This window comes from Oryx dammah, unplaced genomic scaffold (genome assembly GCF_014754425.2).
Source record: "Oryx dammah isolate SB20612 unplaced genomic scaffold, SCBI_Odam_1.1 HiC_scaffold_25, whole genome shotgun sequence".
NCBI lineage: Eukaryota > Metazoa > Chordata > Mammalia > Artiodactyla > Bovidae > Oryx > Oryx dammah.
In genome coordinates this window covers 97,225,245-97,239,247 of record NW_024070209.1, presented here as the reverse complement: position 1 = coordinate 97,239,247, position 14,003 = coordinate 97,225,245, and the positions used below count along the sequence as shown (strand labels likewise).

The 14,003-nt window shown below is 51.7% G+C and overlaps 1 protein-coding gene and 1 long non-coding RNA gene across 3 annotated transcripts in view; one reads left to right on the top strand and one right to left on the bottom strand.

Moving 5' to 3' along the window:
* Positions 1–5,010: 5,010 nt before the first annotated feature.
* The window catches only part of STXBP1 (syntaxin binding protein 1), a 69,420-nt gene continuing 60,427 nt past the window's right edge, over positions 5,011–14,003 (bottom strand). Inside the window, exons 19-20 of one of the 2 annotated variants that reach the window (XM_040225183.1) lie at positions 12,687–12,812; positions 5,011–6,794 (exon numbers count right to left, since the gene is read on the bottom strand). In XM_040225183.1, coding sequence (XP_040081117.1) covers positions 12,703–12,812 — 110 coding nt within the window. In that variant the 3' untranslated portion in view covers positions 5,011–6,794; positions 12,687–12,702. The remainder of the gene's footprint in view (positions 6,795–12,686; positions 12,813–14,003) is intronic. The other variant, XM_040225184.1, reaches the window with a different exon arrangement.
* LOC120852041 lies at positions 6,793–7,469 on the top strand. Its single transcript, XR_005718457.1, has 2 exons — positions 6,793–6,910; positions 7,025–7,469. It is a non-coding gene; the product is annotated as an uncharacterized LOC120852041 (long non-coding RNA).

Here is a 14,003-nt window from a genome sequence, read left to right as displayed (position 1 = left end):
AAAAACATAGCCTGGACTATGGTTTCTGTTTTATAAATAAGTTAATTTGTACCTCCAGACACTTTAAATGATTGTTTCTTTCTTAAGAAATCATCTTTACTAATTGTTGTTTTGCCGGAGGGAGGGTCCATTGAGCTCCTTTCCTGTGCCATTCCAGACTCCCACCCAGGCTATCTTATTCAGCTGATAGATATTTACTGAGCACCTACTAAAGAGATCAAACCAGTCCATCCTAAAGGAAATCAGTCCTGAATATTCATTGGAAGGACTGATGCTGAAGCTGAAGCTTCAGTACTTTGGCCACCTGATGCGAAGAACTGACTCACTAGAAAAGACCCTGATGCTGGGAAAGATTGAAGGCGGGAGGAGAAGGGGACGATAGAGGATGAGATGGTTGGATGGCATCACCGACTAGATGGACATGAGTTTGAGTAAACTCCGGGAGTTGGTGATGGACAGGGAAGCCTGGCATGCTGCATTCCATGGGGTCACAGAGTTGGACACGACTGAGCGACTGAACTGAACCGAAGTTCACTGAAGAAAAACTAAACTGAACTGAACTGAACAAAACAGAAACAGTCACAGATGTAGGCGAAGGGCAGGGGGATGAATTCCCTGGGATACATTCGGAGATTGGGATTAATATACACTCACTCTCCAGGCAAGAATACTGGAGTGGGTTGCCATGCCCTCCTCCAACCCAGAGATCTTTCCAACCCAGGGATCGAACTCACATCTCTTATGCCTCTTGCATTGGCAGGCATGTTCTTTACAACTATCGCCACCTGGGAAGCCCCATATATAAGACAGATAACTAACAAGGACCTACTGCATGGCACAAGGAACTCTACTCAATACTCCGAAATAATTTATATTAGAAAAGAATCTAAAAAAGAATGACAGAAGTGTATGTATAACTGATTCACGCTGCTGTACACTTCAAACTACTAACAGCAACACTGTAAATCAACTATACTCCAATAAAAATAATAAAGTGGAAATTGTTCTAAGGCATGCAGTAAATGCAGAAACATTTAAGAAAAATCTACAGACTCTCTGCAAGTATGAGTCTAGTATTTGAGCAGTGATGCACTTCCTTATCAGCTGTGATATATATTATTACATATTATATATAGACACACACACACACATGCATATTTGCATTTTGCCTGAGGCCAAGGTGCAGACACAGACGCCACAACATGACACCGTGTTTGACATCATCACAGATGAGGGGTTGTGCCAGATACAGGAGTCCAGCTCCTCCTTGCCTGAAACACCTACTGAGACTGATTCTCTTGACCCAAATGTGGCTGAACAGTGAGTAGACATCACCTCCATTTCCTGAGTTATCATTAAGTGCCTGGGATTGTGCCTTCTCTCTTTTAAAAAAAAATATTTATTTGGGTTCACGGGGTCTTAGTTGCAGCACACAGGATCTTTTCACTGTGGCATGTGAACTCTTAGTTGCGTGTGAAATCTAGTTCCCTGACCAGGGATTGAAGCCAGGCCCCCTGTATGGGAGCTTGAGTCTTAGCCACTGGACCACCAGGGAAGTCCCTGGCCTTGTGCTTTCTCATCAAAGGATTAGGAAAGCTTGGAGGCAGGATCGAAGCCTGTCTTTGATTAAGGGAAGGTGCCTGAGAACAGTGCTCAGGGCAGGTGGTCCTTGAATAACACCAAGTGCTCGGGGAGTGGTCAGTGTTGAGCCTTGTCAAGTTTCTGGGCGTATCTGTCAGCAGCCCTCCTGATTGCAGCACCTCTGTGAAGCTTTCCTTGCCTTGGGCAACTATATTAACCCACTTAGGCCGCCATAACAGAATGCCGTACACCAGATGACTTCAACAACAGAAATCTAATTTGTCAAGTTCTGTCTGGAAGTCGAAGGCCAAGGTGTTGGCAGGCTTAGTTTCCTGAGGCCGCCCCTTGGCTTGCAGACAGCTGCTCTCTTCCTGTCTCTGCATGTGGTCGGCCAACCCTGGGCATGAGCACCCTTGTCTCTCTGGGTCCTAATCTTCTCCTCTTATAAGGGTACCAGTCAGGTTGGATTATGGCCCACCTTATTGGCCTCATTTTAACTAACTTGTCTAATGGTTTGGGGCTTCTCTGGTGGCTCAGATGGTGAAGAATCCGCCTGCAGTGTGGGAGACCTGGGTTCTACCCCTGGGTTGGGAAGATCCCTGGGAGGAGGAAATAGCAACCCACTCCAGTATTCTTGCCTGGAGAATCCCATGGGGTCACAGAGAGTCAGACACGACTGAGCAACTTTTCACTTTCATTTCACTGGATTTCTGGCACAGGTCTTCTAAAACCCTTGGAATTTCCTGAGAGGCATATCTTCTGCTCTTCGTAACAAGTCCCTTCCCACATAACCGAGTTTATGCTGCTGAGGTTAAGAGGGGAGGGGCAAGAGCTTCAGGGTGAGGGCTGCTCATCAGAAACACCGGGCAGAGGATTAGAGGGTTAGAACTTTCTGCACCTCCCACCCCCAACCCTTAACCTGTGGAGAGGGCAGAGGGGATGCAGACTAAGTTTCAATTACTAGTGGCCGATGATTTAATCAACTCTGCCTATGTAACGACACCTGCATAAAACCTTCTAAACAAGAGAGTTCGGGGGGAACTTCTGGGTTAGTGGGCAAAGGGAGGTGCTGGGAGGGTGGTGTGCCTGGAAAGGGCATGGAAGTTCTGGGCTAACCACCCCACCCCACCCCCGCCAAGTCCATACCTTGCCCTGTACGTCCCTTCCATTTGGCTGTTCTCTGGGGGTATCCTTTGTAATAAACCAGTCACAGCAAAGAAAGTGCTTTCCTTCATTCTTTGAGTTGTTCTAATGAACTATTGAACCCAAGGAGGGGGTTGTGAGACCCCTCGAATTGTAATCAGCTGGGCAGGGTAGCATGGGCACCCCTTTGATGTCTGAAGTGGAGGCAGTTTTGCGGGACTGAGCCCCTGATCCGTGGGACCTGCACTCCCTGAATAAATAGTCAAAAGTGACGAAACTGTCAGACACCTAGATGGAGCCAGAGACTTGGAGAAATGGTGTGAAAAGTGATACGTATTTGGTGTCAGGAAAAAAAAGCTCACTCCCCTCACCAGTTCTGTGTAATGCAAGGTTTACCTGCGTGTACTCCTCTGGGCAGGCATGGCCAGGAAGATGCGGGCTCCCTCTCCTCTCAGCTCCTAGTCTGGGGCTCGTTTCTCCCTGGAAGGGGCAGACGGCCACCCTATCTCACCTTCCCCTCCCCCATGTTGCAGGATGTCTATTGCCTATCGGCAGAGCAGATACCTGCCCAGACAGAAGGTAGAAGTCCCACTCCAGGTGTGGCAGGTTAGGAATACCTGTACCCTGGTGGCTCTCACCTCAGCCAGCTCCTAGGATGGAGGTCCCACACCGGGAGGGGCAAGCTGAGAAGAGCAGGGACTGCTACGCCGGAGCCCACTTGTACAGCAGGCGTCAGGTTTGTCCCTAGTCTGGGTGCAGTAGCGCATGGCTTCTGCTCTGGGGAAAGGCAGTCTGTAAGGACAGGGTGCTCCACAGCTCTGCCCGAGGGAGCTGATTTTATTTGGATCAGAGCTTTGAAAACTCCTTGTCTAAAGGCGTTATCAAAACCAACAGAGATCTTGGTGGAGAGGGGTTAAGAGAAGGCTGGTAGCCCTGTGATGCAGTCTGGTTTGCTTTTAAAAAAAATGTTTATCTGGCCATGGGAGGTCCTAGTGCAGCACACAGGATCCTTGGTCTTCATTTCAGGATGTGAGTTCTTCAGTTGCGGCATGCGAACTCTTTAGTTGGGGCATGTGGGGTCTAGTTCCCTGACCAAAGATTGAACCTCGGGCCCCCTGCATTGGGAGCTTAGAGTTTTAGCCACTGGACCACCAGGGAAGTCCCCAGCACCTGGTTTTTACAGGGTTCTGGTGGCTCAGACAGTGAAGCGTCTGTCTACAATGTGGGAGACCTGGGTTCAATCCCTGGGTGAGGAAGATCCCCTGGAGAAGGAAATGGCACCCCACTCCAGTACTCGTGCCTGGAAAGTCCCATGGACAGAGGAGCCTGGTGGGCTGCAGTCCACGGGGTCACAGAGTCGGACGCGACTGAGCGACTTCACTTTCCTTTCCTTTCACTTTGGCAGCATTTCCCTTGGTGCCACTTTTCCTCCGAGGAGTGTATTTCTGCTGTCTGTTGTTTGGGTTTCTCTGCCACCTTTAGGGATGGACTTAATTGGTTTAATTCTAAAATGTATTCTTTTGTGATTGGTATTGGGGGAATTCGCTTGGCTTATGGATGAGGTCACCACGCTTCATTTGCAATTGAAATATTTCCAGTGTCACCATGAGCCTAACGTAAGGGTCCCCCTCTTCACGCTGGGCCAAACTCATCAGTCTCCCCAAGTCACCAACAGGCTTCATGCCTTCCAGATCTGAAAGTCCACGGGAAGGCTTGGTGGTGTGGCGGCAGGAAGAGAGGAGAACACTAAGACTGATGCAGTAGCCTCATCACATGCCCTGAATGCACCGGCACCACAGGCTCACGGAGGGCGCCACCTACCGAGACGCAGCCCACCGTCTCCGGGGCTGAGCGACAACCTACATGGAGAGACCCAGGACGACGGAAGAACTGCCAGCTCTCAGGCAGTGTGGTGCACACTCCGTGGATTGTCTGCAGACTCCAGACGGCTCTAGATCCTAGTGTAAGTCGCAGTGACCTGGATCCAGAAGGCTCCAAACCACATCAGGGGGCAGCTGGGCTCCCCCCCACTGCACCATCGATGAAGCCTTTCTCCTCCTGCTCCCCAAAGAGAAACCGGGCGGCAAGTCAGCCTGGACACCATGAATGGGCGCTGATTTATTTCTTTATTAGACTCGAGTGCTTTAGTACAGAACGGTACAGAGATGATACACGTTTGTGCTTCAATACTTTCAAACACTGAGATTCTGATAATTTCAAGGTAAACAAGTTTCAAGACAGACTAGCTTTTTTTAAAATATCCTTTTGATAAATTATTTTTTATATAAATAACAGAGAAAGGAAAACCAACGTGTTGAACAAACAAGGTCCTGAAGCATGAGCGTCGTTTGGGCAAGGGCAGGGGACAAAACAAGCAGTTTTAACAGGAAGAAACCAAGGCAGGTCCTTACAGTCTGTCCTAAGGAAATAAGATCTCGTAGGAAGGAGGGGCTAGGGAGACAGACCTGAAAACTAATCTGAGTGCAAAGGGGGAAGATTTCAAAGCCTTGAGAAGAGAACGCCACGATGCATCTAACGGGGCGGGCGGAGGATATATTCTGAAAGGGAAGAGGGGGTGGCGGAGAACTAGCACACACACGTTTGCAACGACGATGCCGCAAGACAGTAATATACACACACGGGCTGGGGCGGTTCAAGGGCGTGGGGGTGGGTGCGGGACATTTTTTGTGACTTCCACTGTCGGTATAGTTCACAGCAGCAGCAGAACAGAGTGTGCTCCCTTCCGGAGAACAAGCCGCTGAGTCCTGAGGATGAGGAGACATCCTTCCTGCGTTGGCCTCTTTGATTTCTGCATCAACAGCTAAGTTTTATACAGCTACGTCTTTATACAGAGAGTAAAATGATTGTTTTCTTCTTACAAGCATGACGACATATGACCCCACACTACACAAAATAAAGTATTAGGGAGTATCTTAAACAGAGGATGATCTGGGGTGGGACTGGGGTCTGTGTAAACCCAGCAGGCTACTCTTCGTGTAGTTTGAAGCCTCAGGGGCACGGACAGGAAAGGGACCACTGAACCAGGAGCCTGCAGGACCTTCCCAGTCCTAGTCTGTTGCTGAGCCGTAAGCTCTATCCAGGCTGACCTCACTGAGAAAGAGGAGCTCTGGTGGTGGGGGGGGGGGTGATGCCTGGGGAAGGATGGGGTCTGAAGGACCAGGTCTAACTGGAGACCCAGGTCCCCAGTGGAAGCCTGCTCCTCTCTCATCCAGGCATGGTGATAGACCGCAGACAGGACCACAGCGCTGTGGCCGTGGTCAGGAAGGGCGCTGAGACAGGGCACCCAGCCTGACTTCCCATGGCCTAACCCCCAGCCCCTACCCCCGACACCAGGGGATGGGGGGAGCGAGCCCCTTGGGGAGAGAGAGCAGAGGTCGGCTCCAGGGCAAACCTCTCGAGATGTCACCTGAGCTTCACTTCCAAGCTCATGTGAATGAGAGCCGGCACCAAGGGAGAGGAACTGGAGTGAAGAAAAGAGACACCCTCAGTTTGACATACTCCAAGAATGGAAAGCTCAGTGATTCCCAACACAAACAGGAGCGACCCCAAACAGGTTCTTAAAAACACCCAAATGTCTACCTTCCCATACGCAAGCAAATGTGCACACGTCACGCTGGGCTATGTACAAGGTCATAAAATCATGACTAATGGGGAGGAAGTGTCCATTCACCCTAAACGGTTCCAGGAACCCGGTGGCAGCATGGCCCACACCCCAAACGTCTCCTCCAGGATACACATAGAAGGGACTCTTTAAAAAAAAATAAAATAAAAAAACAATGCATTCTTTTGTTTCAGACAAGAGGGCATCACCAAACACGAAAACGCAGTGGCGACAGTGCCGGCCGGGCGTGCAGAGCTGGGGGAGGCGATGGAGGGAGGAGGGGGTCAGCGAAGGGACCGAGGTGGTCGGGGCTGCGAGCACTTCGGGGAGAGGGTTCGTTTTTGTTTGGAGGGGCGGCTTATTTTTTAACTGCTTATTTCTTCATCTGTTTTATTCAGTTTCTTCAGCGTGTCCAGCAGTTTCTGTGGGGTGAGAATGTGCGTGGATCCTGGGGAGGCAGAAAAGACCTGTGAGCTTGCCACCTCTGGTTTCAAACACTTTTCCCCTCCCCTGCCCTTGTCCATTCCCACAGCTGCAGCCGCCCCTTCCCCTCCCCTGGCCTCGGTCGAGTGGACACAGAGAGGGGAGTGGGGGCTGGGGTTTGGGGCCACGTCACAACTGGCCCGGGAGACATTTGGGGGCCGTGGGTGAACAAAACACCTCTTCTGGCTCAGGCAGGGTCCCCCGGGCTGTACCGATGAAGGCGCTGTCTCTCCATCTGGGCTCAGTGCTGTCTGCCAGGGGACAGGGCAGCCATCCTAATTCTCTCCTGAACTCAAGGTGAAGCCAGGGAGAGAAGTGCCAAACCACATGGTGGGGGAGAGGGAGCTGAACGGGGCAGGGGTTCGCAGGGGGGCTGTGTGTGGAAAGAGAGGTCCAGGTCGGGAGGAAGGGGGTGGACAGAGCACCCAGGGGAAGCCACTGCGCTCTGGGAGCCAGCTGGCTGGGGCTTCGCGGTGGGAGGGACCTCAGGTGTGAAAGGGGGAGGGCTGGGGAACCTGAGGCCTTACCTTGCAGAGACCCGCACATTGTAAGAGATTAGAAATGCTTGCAAAAATTTAAGCTAATGGAATTAGATATAATTCTACTGCAAAAATAAATAAAAATAAATGAAGTCCTTTTTTCATAAAGAGAGAGATCTAATAAGTGCAGTAAAAAAAGATGCATGGATCGTGTGGTTTGGACATGGACTTACTCAAAAAAACAACAGAAGTGACTGGTGTGTGAGCATGAGGCCTGCACGCATGCAGCAGAAGGCTTCAAAGAAAGAGATCCTGGTGGGAGAGAACTGAACAAAAGAGACCCGTCCTTGAAAATGTGCCTCCCTGGAGACGCGGGCAAGGGCGCAGGCCTTCCTGGGAAGAGGGGACCAGAAACCACAGGAGGCCAGATTTCCACCCTGAGGGTGGGCAGAAGAAGGCTTTGGCAGGCTCCTTGGGAGTGATTCCAAATAGCAGGGTCCGTACACCTTTGACCACTACTTGCACAGCTGACCCCTGATGGCTGGCACTGCAGACCAGGAGAACACTGGAGAAGCCATCTCTGGTGTGAGAGGCTTCTCTGCAGCTCAAGCCCCAGCCACTGCTCTGAGTGAGGAACCAGTCCCTCCCTGGCTGCTTCCCCGAGGGGCCGAGCGTGATGTCCCGAGTGAGTGTGCAGCCTGTGCCAGCCCTGTGCCCAAAGCTAACTCTTTCTGCAGACTCAAGGCTCCTTTGGCAAAGGCGACACCAGTTTCAGCAGGGTATCCCCGTCTCCCTCAAAGACACTCATTTTTGTGACCTTATGAATCTTCCTGCTAGTCCTAAAGGTCAAAGGCTGCTCCCCAGATGAGGAAACAGGAATAAATGTTACCAAATTCTGACCAAGACCACTGGCAGAATGAAAGTCTCCAAGTCTCAGCTCGATGCAGTTTAGGTGTCTACAGCTGAGAGATGGCTGCTGGGAACTCTGGGCTGGGATTACCTTGGGGGCTTCCTAGGCTATGCACAGGCCAGAAAAACCATCCTTAATGTCCTCCCCACAGCCATCTGCTGGATTCCAGGAAACAAGAGGAAAGACTTGATTTAGAGGGGAATCAAAAGGCCTCTGATCAGATGTCTAGACCATTGTGCTTCCTAACCTTGATTCCGTGCAGATTCAGGGCTGGGGGGAGGCCAGAAAGAGGTGAAGGAATCCATTCTTTAGAATGGGATATTATCTGATTGTCTGGTGCTCCCAGTCTTTCACTGAAAGCAGGAAACATCCAGGACCGAGCGAAAGTGTTAGTCGTTCTGTCATGACCTACTCTCTGCGACCCCAGGGACTGTAGCCCTCCAGGCTCCTCTGTCCATGGGATTCTCCAAGCAAGAGTACTGGAGTGGGCTGCCATTCCTGTCTCCAAGGGGATTTTCTTGACCCAGGGATCAAACCTGGGTCTCCTGCATTAGCAGGCAGATTCTTTACCATCTGAGCCAGGACCAGTGAGGCCTCTAGGGCTCCTCACACAGGCACACTCCTGGTCCCTGTAAGGTCTCTAACTACCTGGTCCCTTTAAAGGATGCAGACCAGCTGGTGTTAATCTGAAATCACCTGAGACCCAATTCCTGCCATGCAATCAGCGATATCGCTTTAATACCCTGGTCAAACTTCTCAGCACCACAAACACTGCAAACGTTCTCACTTGAACCCAAAGGTGGCCGACCATGCAGGCTCTCTAGAACCACTCCGAGGGTCCCCCTTGTTCTACATAACTGCAAATCTGAAATGTGAACAGTGATCTTCAAAACAAAGTCATTCAAAGACTGCCAAAGCTTGCGGCTAGACACAGTGAGCTCTGCCAGGACAATATCCTTCCTCCTCACTGAGAGCATCTGAAAACCAGAAGAATTCTGACAGATCAGCTGATCCAGCTGGTTCTGGAATTGCCCGAATCAATCCTGCAGACTCAGACTACCAAGGGCGGTGTCAGGGAATAGTAGGTTTAAACTGCACATTTAAGAGCAGCCCAGGTGAGTGAGATGATCCGCCAGGTGTGGGAAGACACTGGCCTTGCCCACCGGCATCCTACAGATGGGAAAAAGATGCTCACGGTGGTGGGGCATGTTGGTGGCACAGCCAGGCCTAGAAGCCATGCCTCTGCTTTCGATTCTGGGGGCCCTGTGGCCTCCTGCCCCGAGAGGGGATGTGGAAGGGAATGCTGAAACAGCAGCTGGGCACTGGGTCAGCTCTGAATTCAGATTCAAATCTGAGTCCCACTGAAAAAATGGAACTTATCTGACCCTGATCTAAAATAAAGCAAGGTATTCAACATAAAAGCAAAACAAAAAAACTTCTTCCCCCTGTAAATGCTGTGTAATAGGTCTAAGTAGGCCTTGCAGCCCCTTTCATTAGCTTCTGACCATCTTCTGGACATTCGCTAATAGTCAATCCTTTTAACATAAATCATCCACAGCACCAAGGTGCAGAGCTGATCAAAATTTCATTTCTTAGTTGGGAGGAATGATGGATTAGTGGGGACTGAGCCGAGACTTGGTGGCATCTGTACGCTTAGTTATCCACGCTATCCACTTAGTTATCCCTTCGGCCAGGGCCAGGGGGAGCAGGCCTCAGCTGCAGGACAGAAAGGGGTCAGGAGGAGAGGGAGGGGCCAGGAGGAGGAGGGGCCAGGAGGAGAGGGAAGGGCCAGAAGGAGGAGGGGCCAGGAGAAGAGGGCGGGGCCAGAAGGAGAGGAAGGAGCCAGGAGGAGGAGGAGCCAGAAGAGGGAGGGGCCAGAAGGAGAGGGAGGGGCCAGAAGGAGAGGGAAGGGTCAGGAGGAGGAGGGGCCAGGAGGAGAGGGAGGAGCCAGGAGGGTGGAGCACAACACTGGCATCCACACACAGTGCCCATGAGAACACTCGTGGGCCCACGTTCACTGCCGAGCAGGGAAAACCCATCTCTAAAAGCTAAGTTTCTGCTCACACTGATGTGTGGGACACCACCCTGCCTCACCAACACCAACACCCTGTACTGTTCTAGGCTTTAGTCACCTGGACAATTACAACCTAAGTGGGCATGTTGGACTTTCATCTGCCTTTTTCACGTCCCTGGGATGAGGACTCCGTGCCTCGCTTTTTCTTAACTGAGCTCTATAAAATACAACGCTGCCCAACAAAGCATCTCAGAAGCCAAGAACACACAGTCTGGAGTGCTCTCTCTGCTCTAATGGCAGCCAAGACACTCTCTGCTGATTGAACGTAAAACAGAAAGCAAAGGAGAAGTGTCTCCGATCGTAAGGAACCCCAGGACGAGTCCACGCAGGAGCCCTTGGGGTCTGGGTTTGCGATTCTCTCTGACCCTGCAAGGGGTCTGCCAGGGCGGCAGCCATGTCCTTTGCTGCTGCTAAGTCGCTTCAGTCGTGTCCGACTCTGTGCGACCCCACGGACGGATGCCCACCAGGCTCCCCTGTCCCTGGGATTCTCCAGGTAAGAACACTGGAGTGGGTTACCATGTCCTTCTCCAGTGCATGAAAATGAAAAGTGAAAGTGAAGTCACTCAGTGTCTGACTCTTGGTGACCCCATGATGGTAGGCTACCAGGCTCCTACATCAATGGGATTTTCCAGGCAAGAGTATTGGAGTGGGGTGCCACTGCCTTCTCCGCATATCCTTTGAGAAGTCTCGAAATACAGCAAATGGTGTCCACCTATCTGCCATCTGCATGAGAACCAGATCTCTCAGATTACCATCCTATCAAGGTGCTTCTTAAGGATGACTTTTTAAAATACTTCCTTTTATTCATCACCCACTGGTCTCGTTTTCTAGGCAAAGGCAGCCTGGGCAGGATGGCAGGTAGCCCAGCACCACGGCTAGGTTCACTGTCCTGGCTCACAGGCCCTTGCTGCTCCTCACCTCCGTACTGTCTCAGGGCAGCTATCTCTCGGCCAAGGGAAAGAAAGAGGAGATGAACAACCCCGCCTCGAGGGCCAACCTTTAGAGCAGGTCCTTCATAGATGGAGCTCATTCTTTTTAAAATAAACAAGCACACTTCTGACATTACCCAGCCAGGGTTCTGATGTCCACTCCCCAGAGAATGGAGGGAGGGCTTGCCAGAGTGGGGCAGGGCTGCCTGGTTTGAGTCTCCAACTGAATGACGGCATCACAGGTGGTCAGAGTCCGAGGGACTCTGCGATCCAGCCTCCCTGTGCTCTGTAGCCCAGTGGGCATCACCTCCCCCACTCACACAGGTGCTTGTGGCCAAGCTGGGGCTAGTCCTGGTCTGTCTGCTATTCACTCACAGGTGGCTCACAGGGCCACATCTCAGCCTGGGGGTGGGGTTGGGGGAGGGGACATTTCCAGGGTCCATAGTCAATGGAGTAGAGGAGGGCATGCACACAAGATGTGGCCTCATCACAGAATGTGTAGTGAAGCTGAGAAACGACTCATGCTGCAGTGAGGTCTTTGGGGCTAGTCTGCTCTCTGAACAGGTCAGGAGGGTTCCCAGCACGATGGAAGAGTGGAAAAGAGAGAGCAAGGAACTCTTACTCAAGGGCAAAAATAAAACCTGGATAACCTACCAAACCCACAACAGGTTCCCAGGTAACTGAGATAAAGGCATGAGCTCCTGGGAGAGGAGACGCTTTTCAAAACAGCACATAGTGTTGAGAACAGATTTCTATCCAAAGGCTCACAATCTGACTAGGAGACTCCAACTGGAGAGAGGGGTATGCTTCTCAAGTCTTGGAAGGATCCACAGGAGAATTAAAAGCAATTACTGAAAGAGCAAATGACTAATAAGTGCCGCTTTCCCTAGACGAACAGGAGACACCAGCTCTTTCCACTGGTGGCTGGAGTTCACCACGAACCAGGTGGCTTACGACCCCATCACCCCTTAGAAATTGTTCCTTGGGATAAGTGCCTGTCCTGGGCAAAATGTATTGACACATTTAGCTACCACAGACTGGGGGTCTCTTCTGGCGCCCTGTGCCAAGCCTTCCTCATCATCAGGAATTCACCCCACGGCCAGCAGGCTTAGGTGCCGTGCCTGCAGCATCCCTCCATGTCCAGCCCCCTCCAGAGGGCTGTGCATAGCAGCTGTGATCATTTAAAGCTCAGGGGGCTGCAGCTGTCTGAGCAGCAGGTGACCTGTGGCATGAGCGAGCTGGCAAGCCAGAGCCCAGCAGCGCTCGGGCAGGGTTGGTGAAGGGCAGCGTCAGGACACATTTTCAATCGGTGTGAAGAACTGCAAGCATTTTCTCGTTAAAAGAAAATCAAATAATAAACTGAAAAGGGAAAAAAAATTAAAAGAAAAGAAAAAGAGTGACGGAATAAATCAAAGAAAACCCTTCAGAGTGGAAGAGTTTCTTTTCTGTAATAAGCTGCTTTTACTTTGTTTCTTTGGCTCTCACTCCATTGTTGGAGCCTGATCCTCAAAAGATACCCTAGAGGACTCCCGGAAGTCGGGGTGTCTCAGGTCCATGAGAAATTTGGTGGGAGTGAGAATATGAGTAGAACCTGCGGGAGAACAGAGGCCGGCTGACTGCTTGAACACAGGTACGTTACAGGAGCATGCCAACTTAGGCCTACGTTTGTACAGCCAATGAGGTGCGAGAGAGCGAGCCGCATGCGCACACGCGAGGTGCACACGCGGCGCACGCGCACACGGGCCGCGGGGACGGCGGGCGGAACATGCATGCACGCACATAGCGGGCGGGGCCGCATAGCGGGCGTCAGCGGTCTGCACCAGGCCTCTCCACCCATCTGCACGGGCGACCGTGTCTCCCTGGGTCTCCACCTCCCGACAGGGGCCCTCAGGTCAGGCCAGCATGGAAGAGGGGATTACAACAGAAGCCTGGCTGGGACGCGTCGGCCCAGGAGAGCTGTTTGAGCAGAGATAATTAGCCAAAACGTTCATGCAACACGTATGCAAGCCAAGAACACAGAGAGCTCCGCCCGGGGGGCCTATGTAACCAAAAAAGGAGAAAACCCAGGGAGAAATGGTGGCCAGAGAGGCTTCTGGGAGTAGGGAGGGGTAGGAGTGGGGTGGGGATGTGCGATCTGCCCCCTGAATGGTGGGATCTGGAAGCTGAGAGTTGGGAAGACAGTGCCAGGTCCATCTTGATACACACAGGAAGCGCCACATGGACTGGTTCTCCCCAAAGTGGAGGTATAAAAGTGCCACCTTTTACTGAGCTAAGGGGCAAGGACAGTGCCCAGCCAGGAGAGGAGGTGCGGGTCATCTCTGGTCAGTCAGTGTCAAGAGGCACCCTGGGCAGAGGCAACTGCAGTTTGTTAAGGGCACAAGAAAGAAGAAGGCATCTGGAAAAAGCAAAGATTTTTCTCAATGTTTCCTCTTCCAAGCGGAGAAACTGGGGAGGCTCCTGTAGACATGAAAAGGGGGAAAATCTCCTGCTGCCTTAAGTCAGCTTTTAGGAGCTGCTTCTTCTGGAAAACCAGCAGGGATATGATAGACCCTGAAGTGGTAGGAACTGGCTGGGGCAGCCCTCAGCAGAGCCCGGAAGCCAGGCGGATACGTTTTGAGCAGTATCTGCTTGCACGCCTGGTCTGTGTATCTCTAACTGACAGGTACAGGGGCCAGTGCTCATTGACCTGTTCACGGAGCATCTTCTGGACCTGAGGCTCAAGGCCAGGAAACTGATGTGCCCCTCCACCCCAGGCTGTAAGTGGGTGCCCTTAACCCAATTT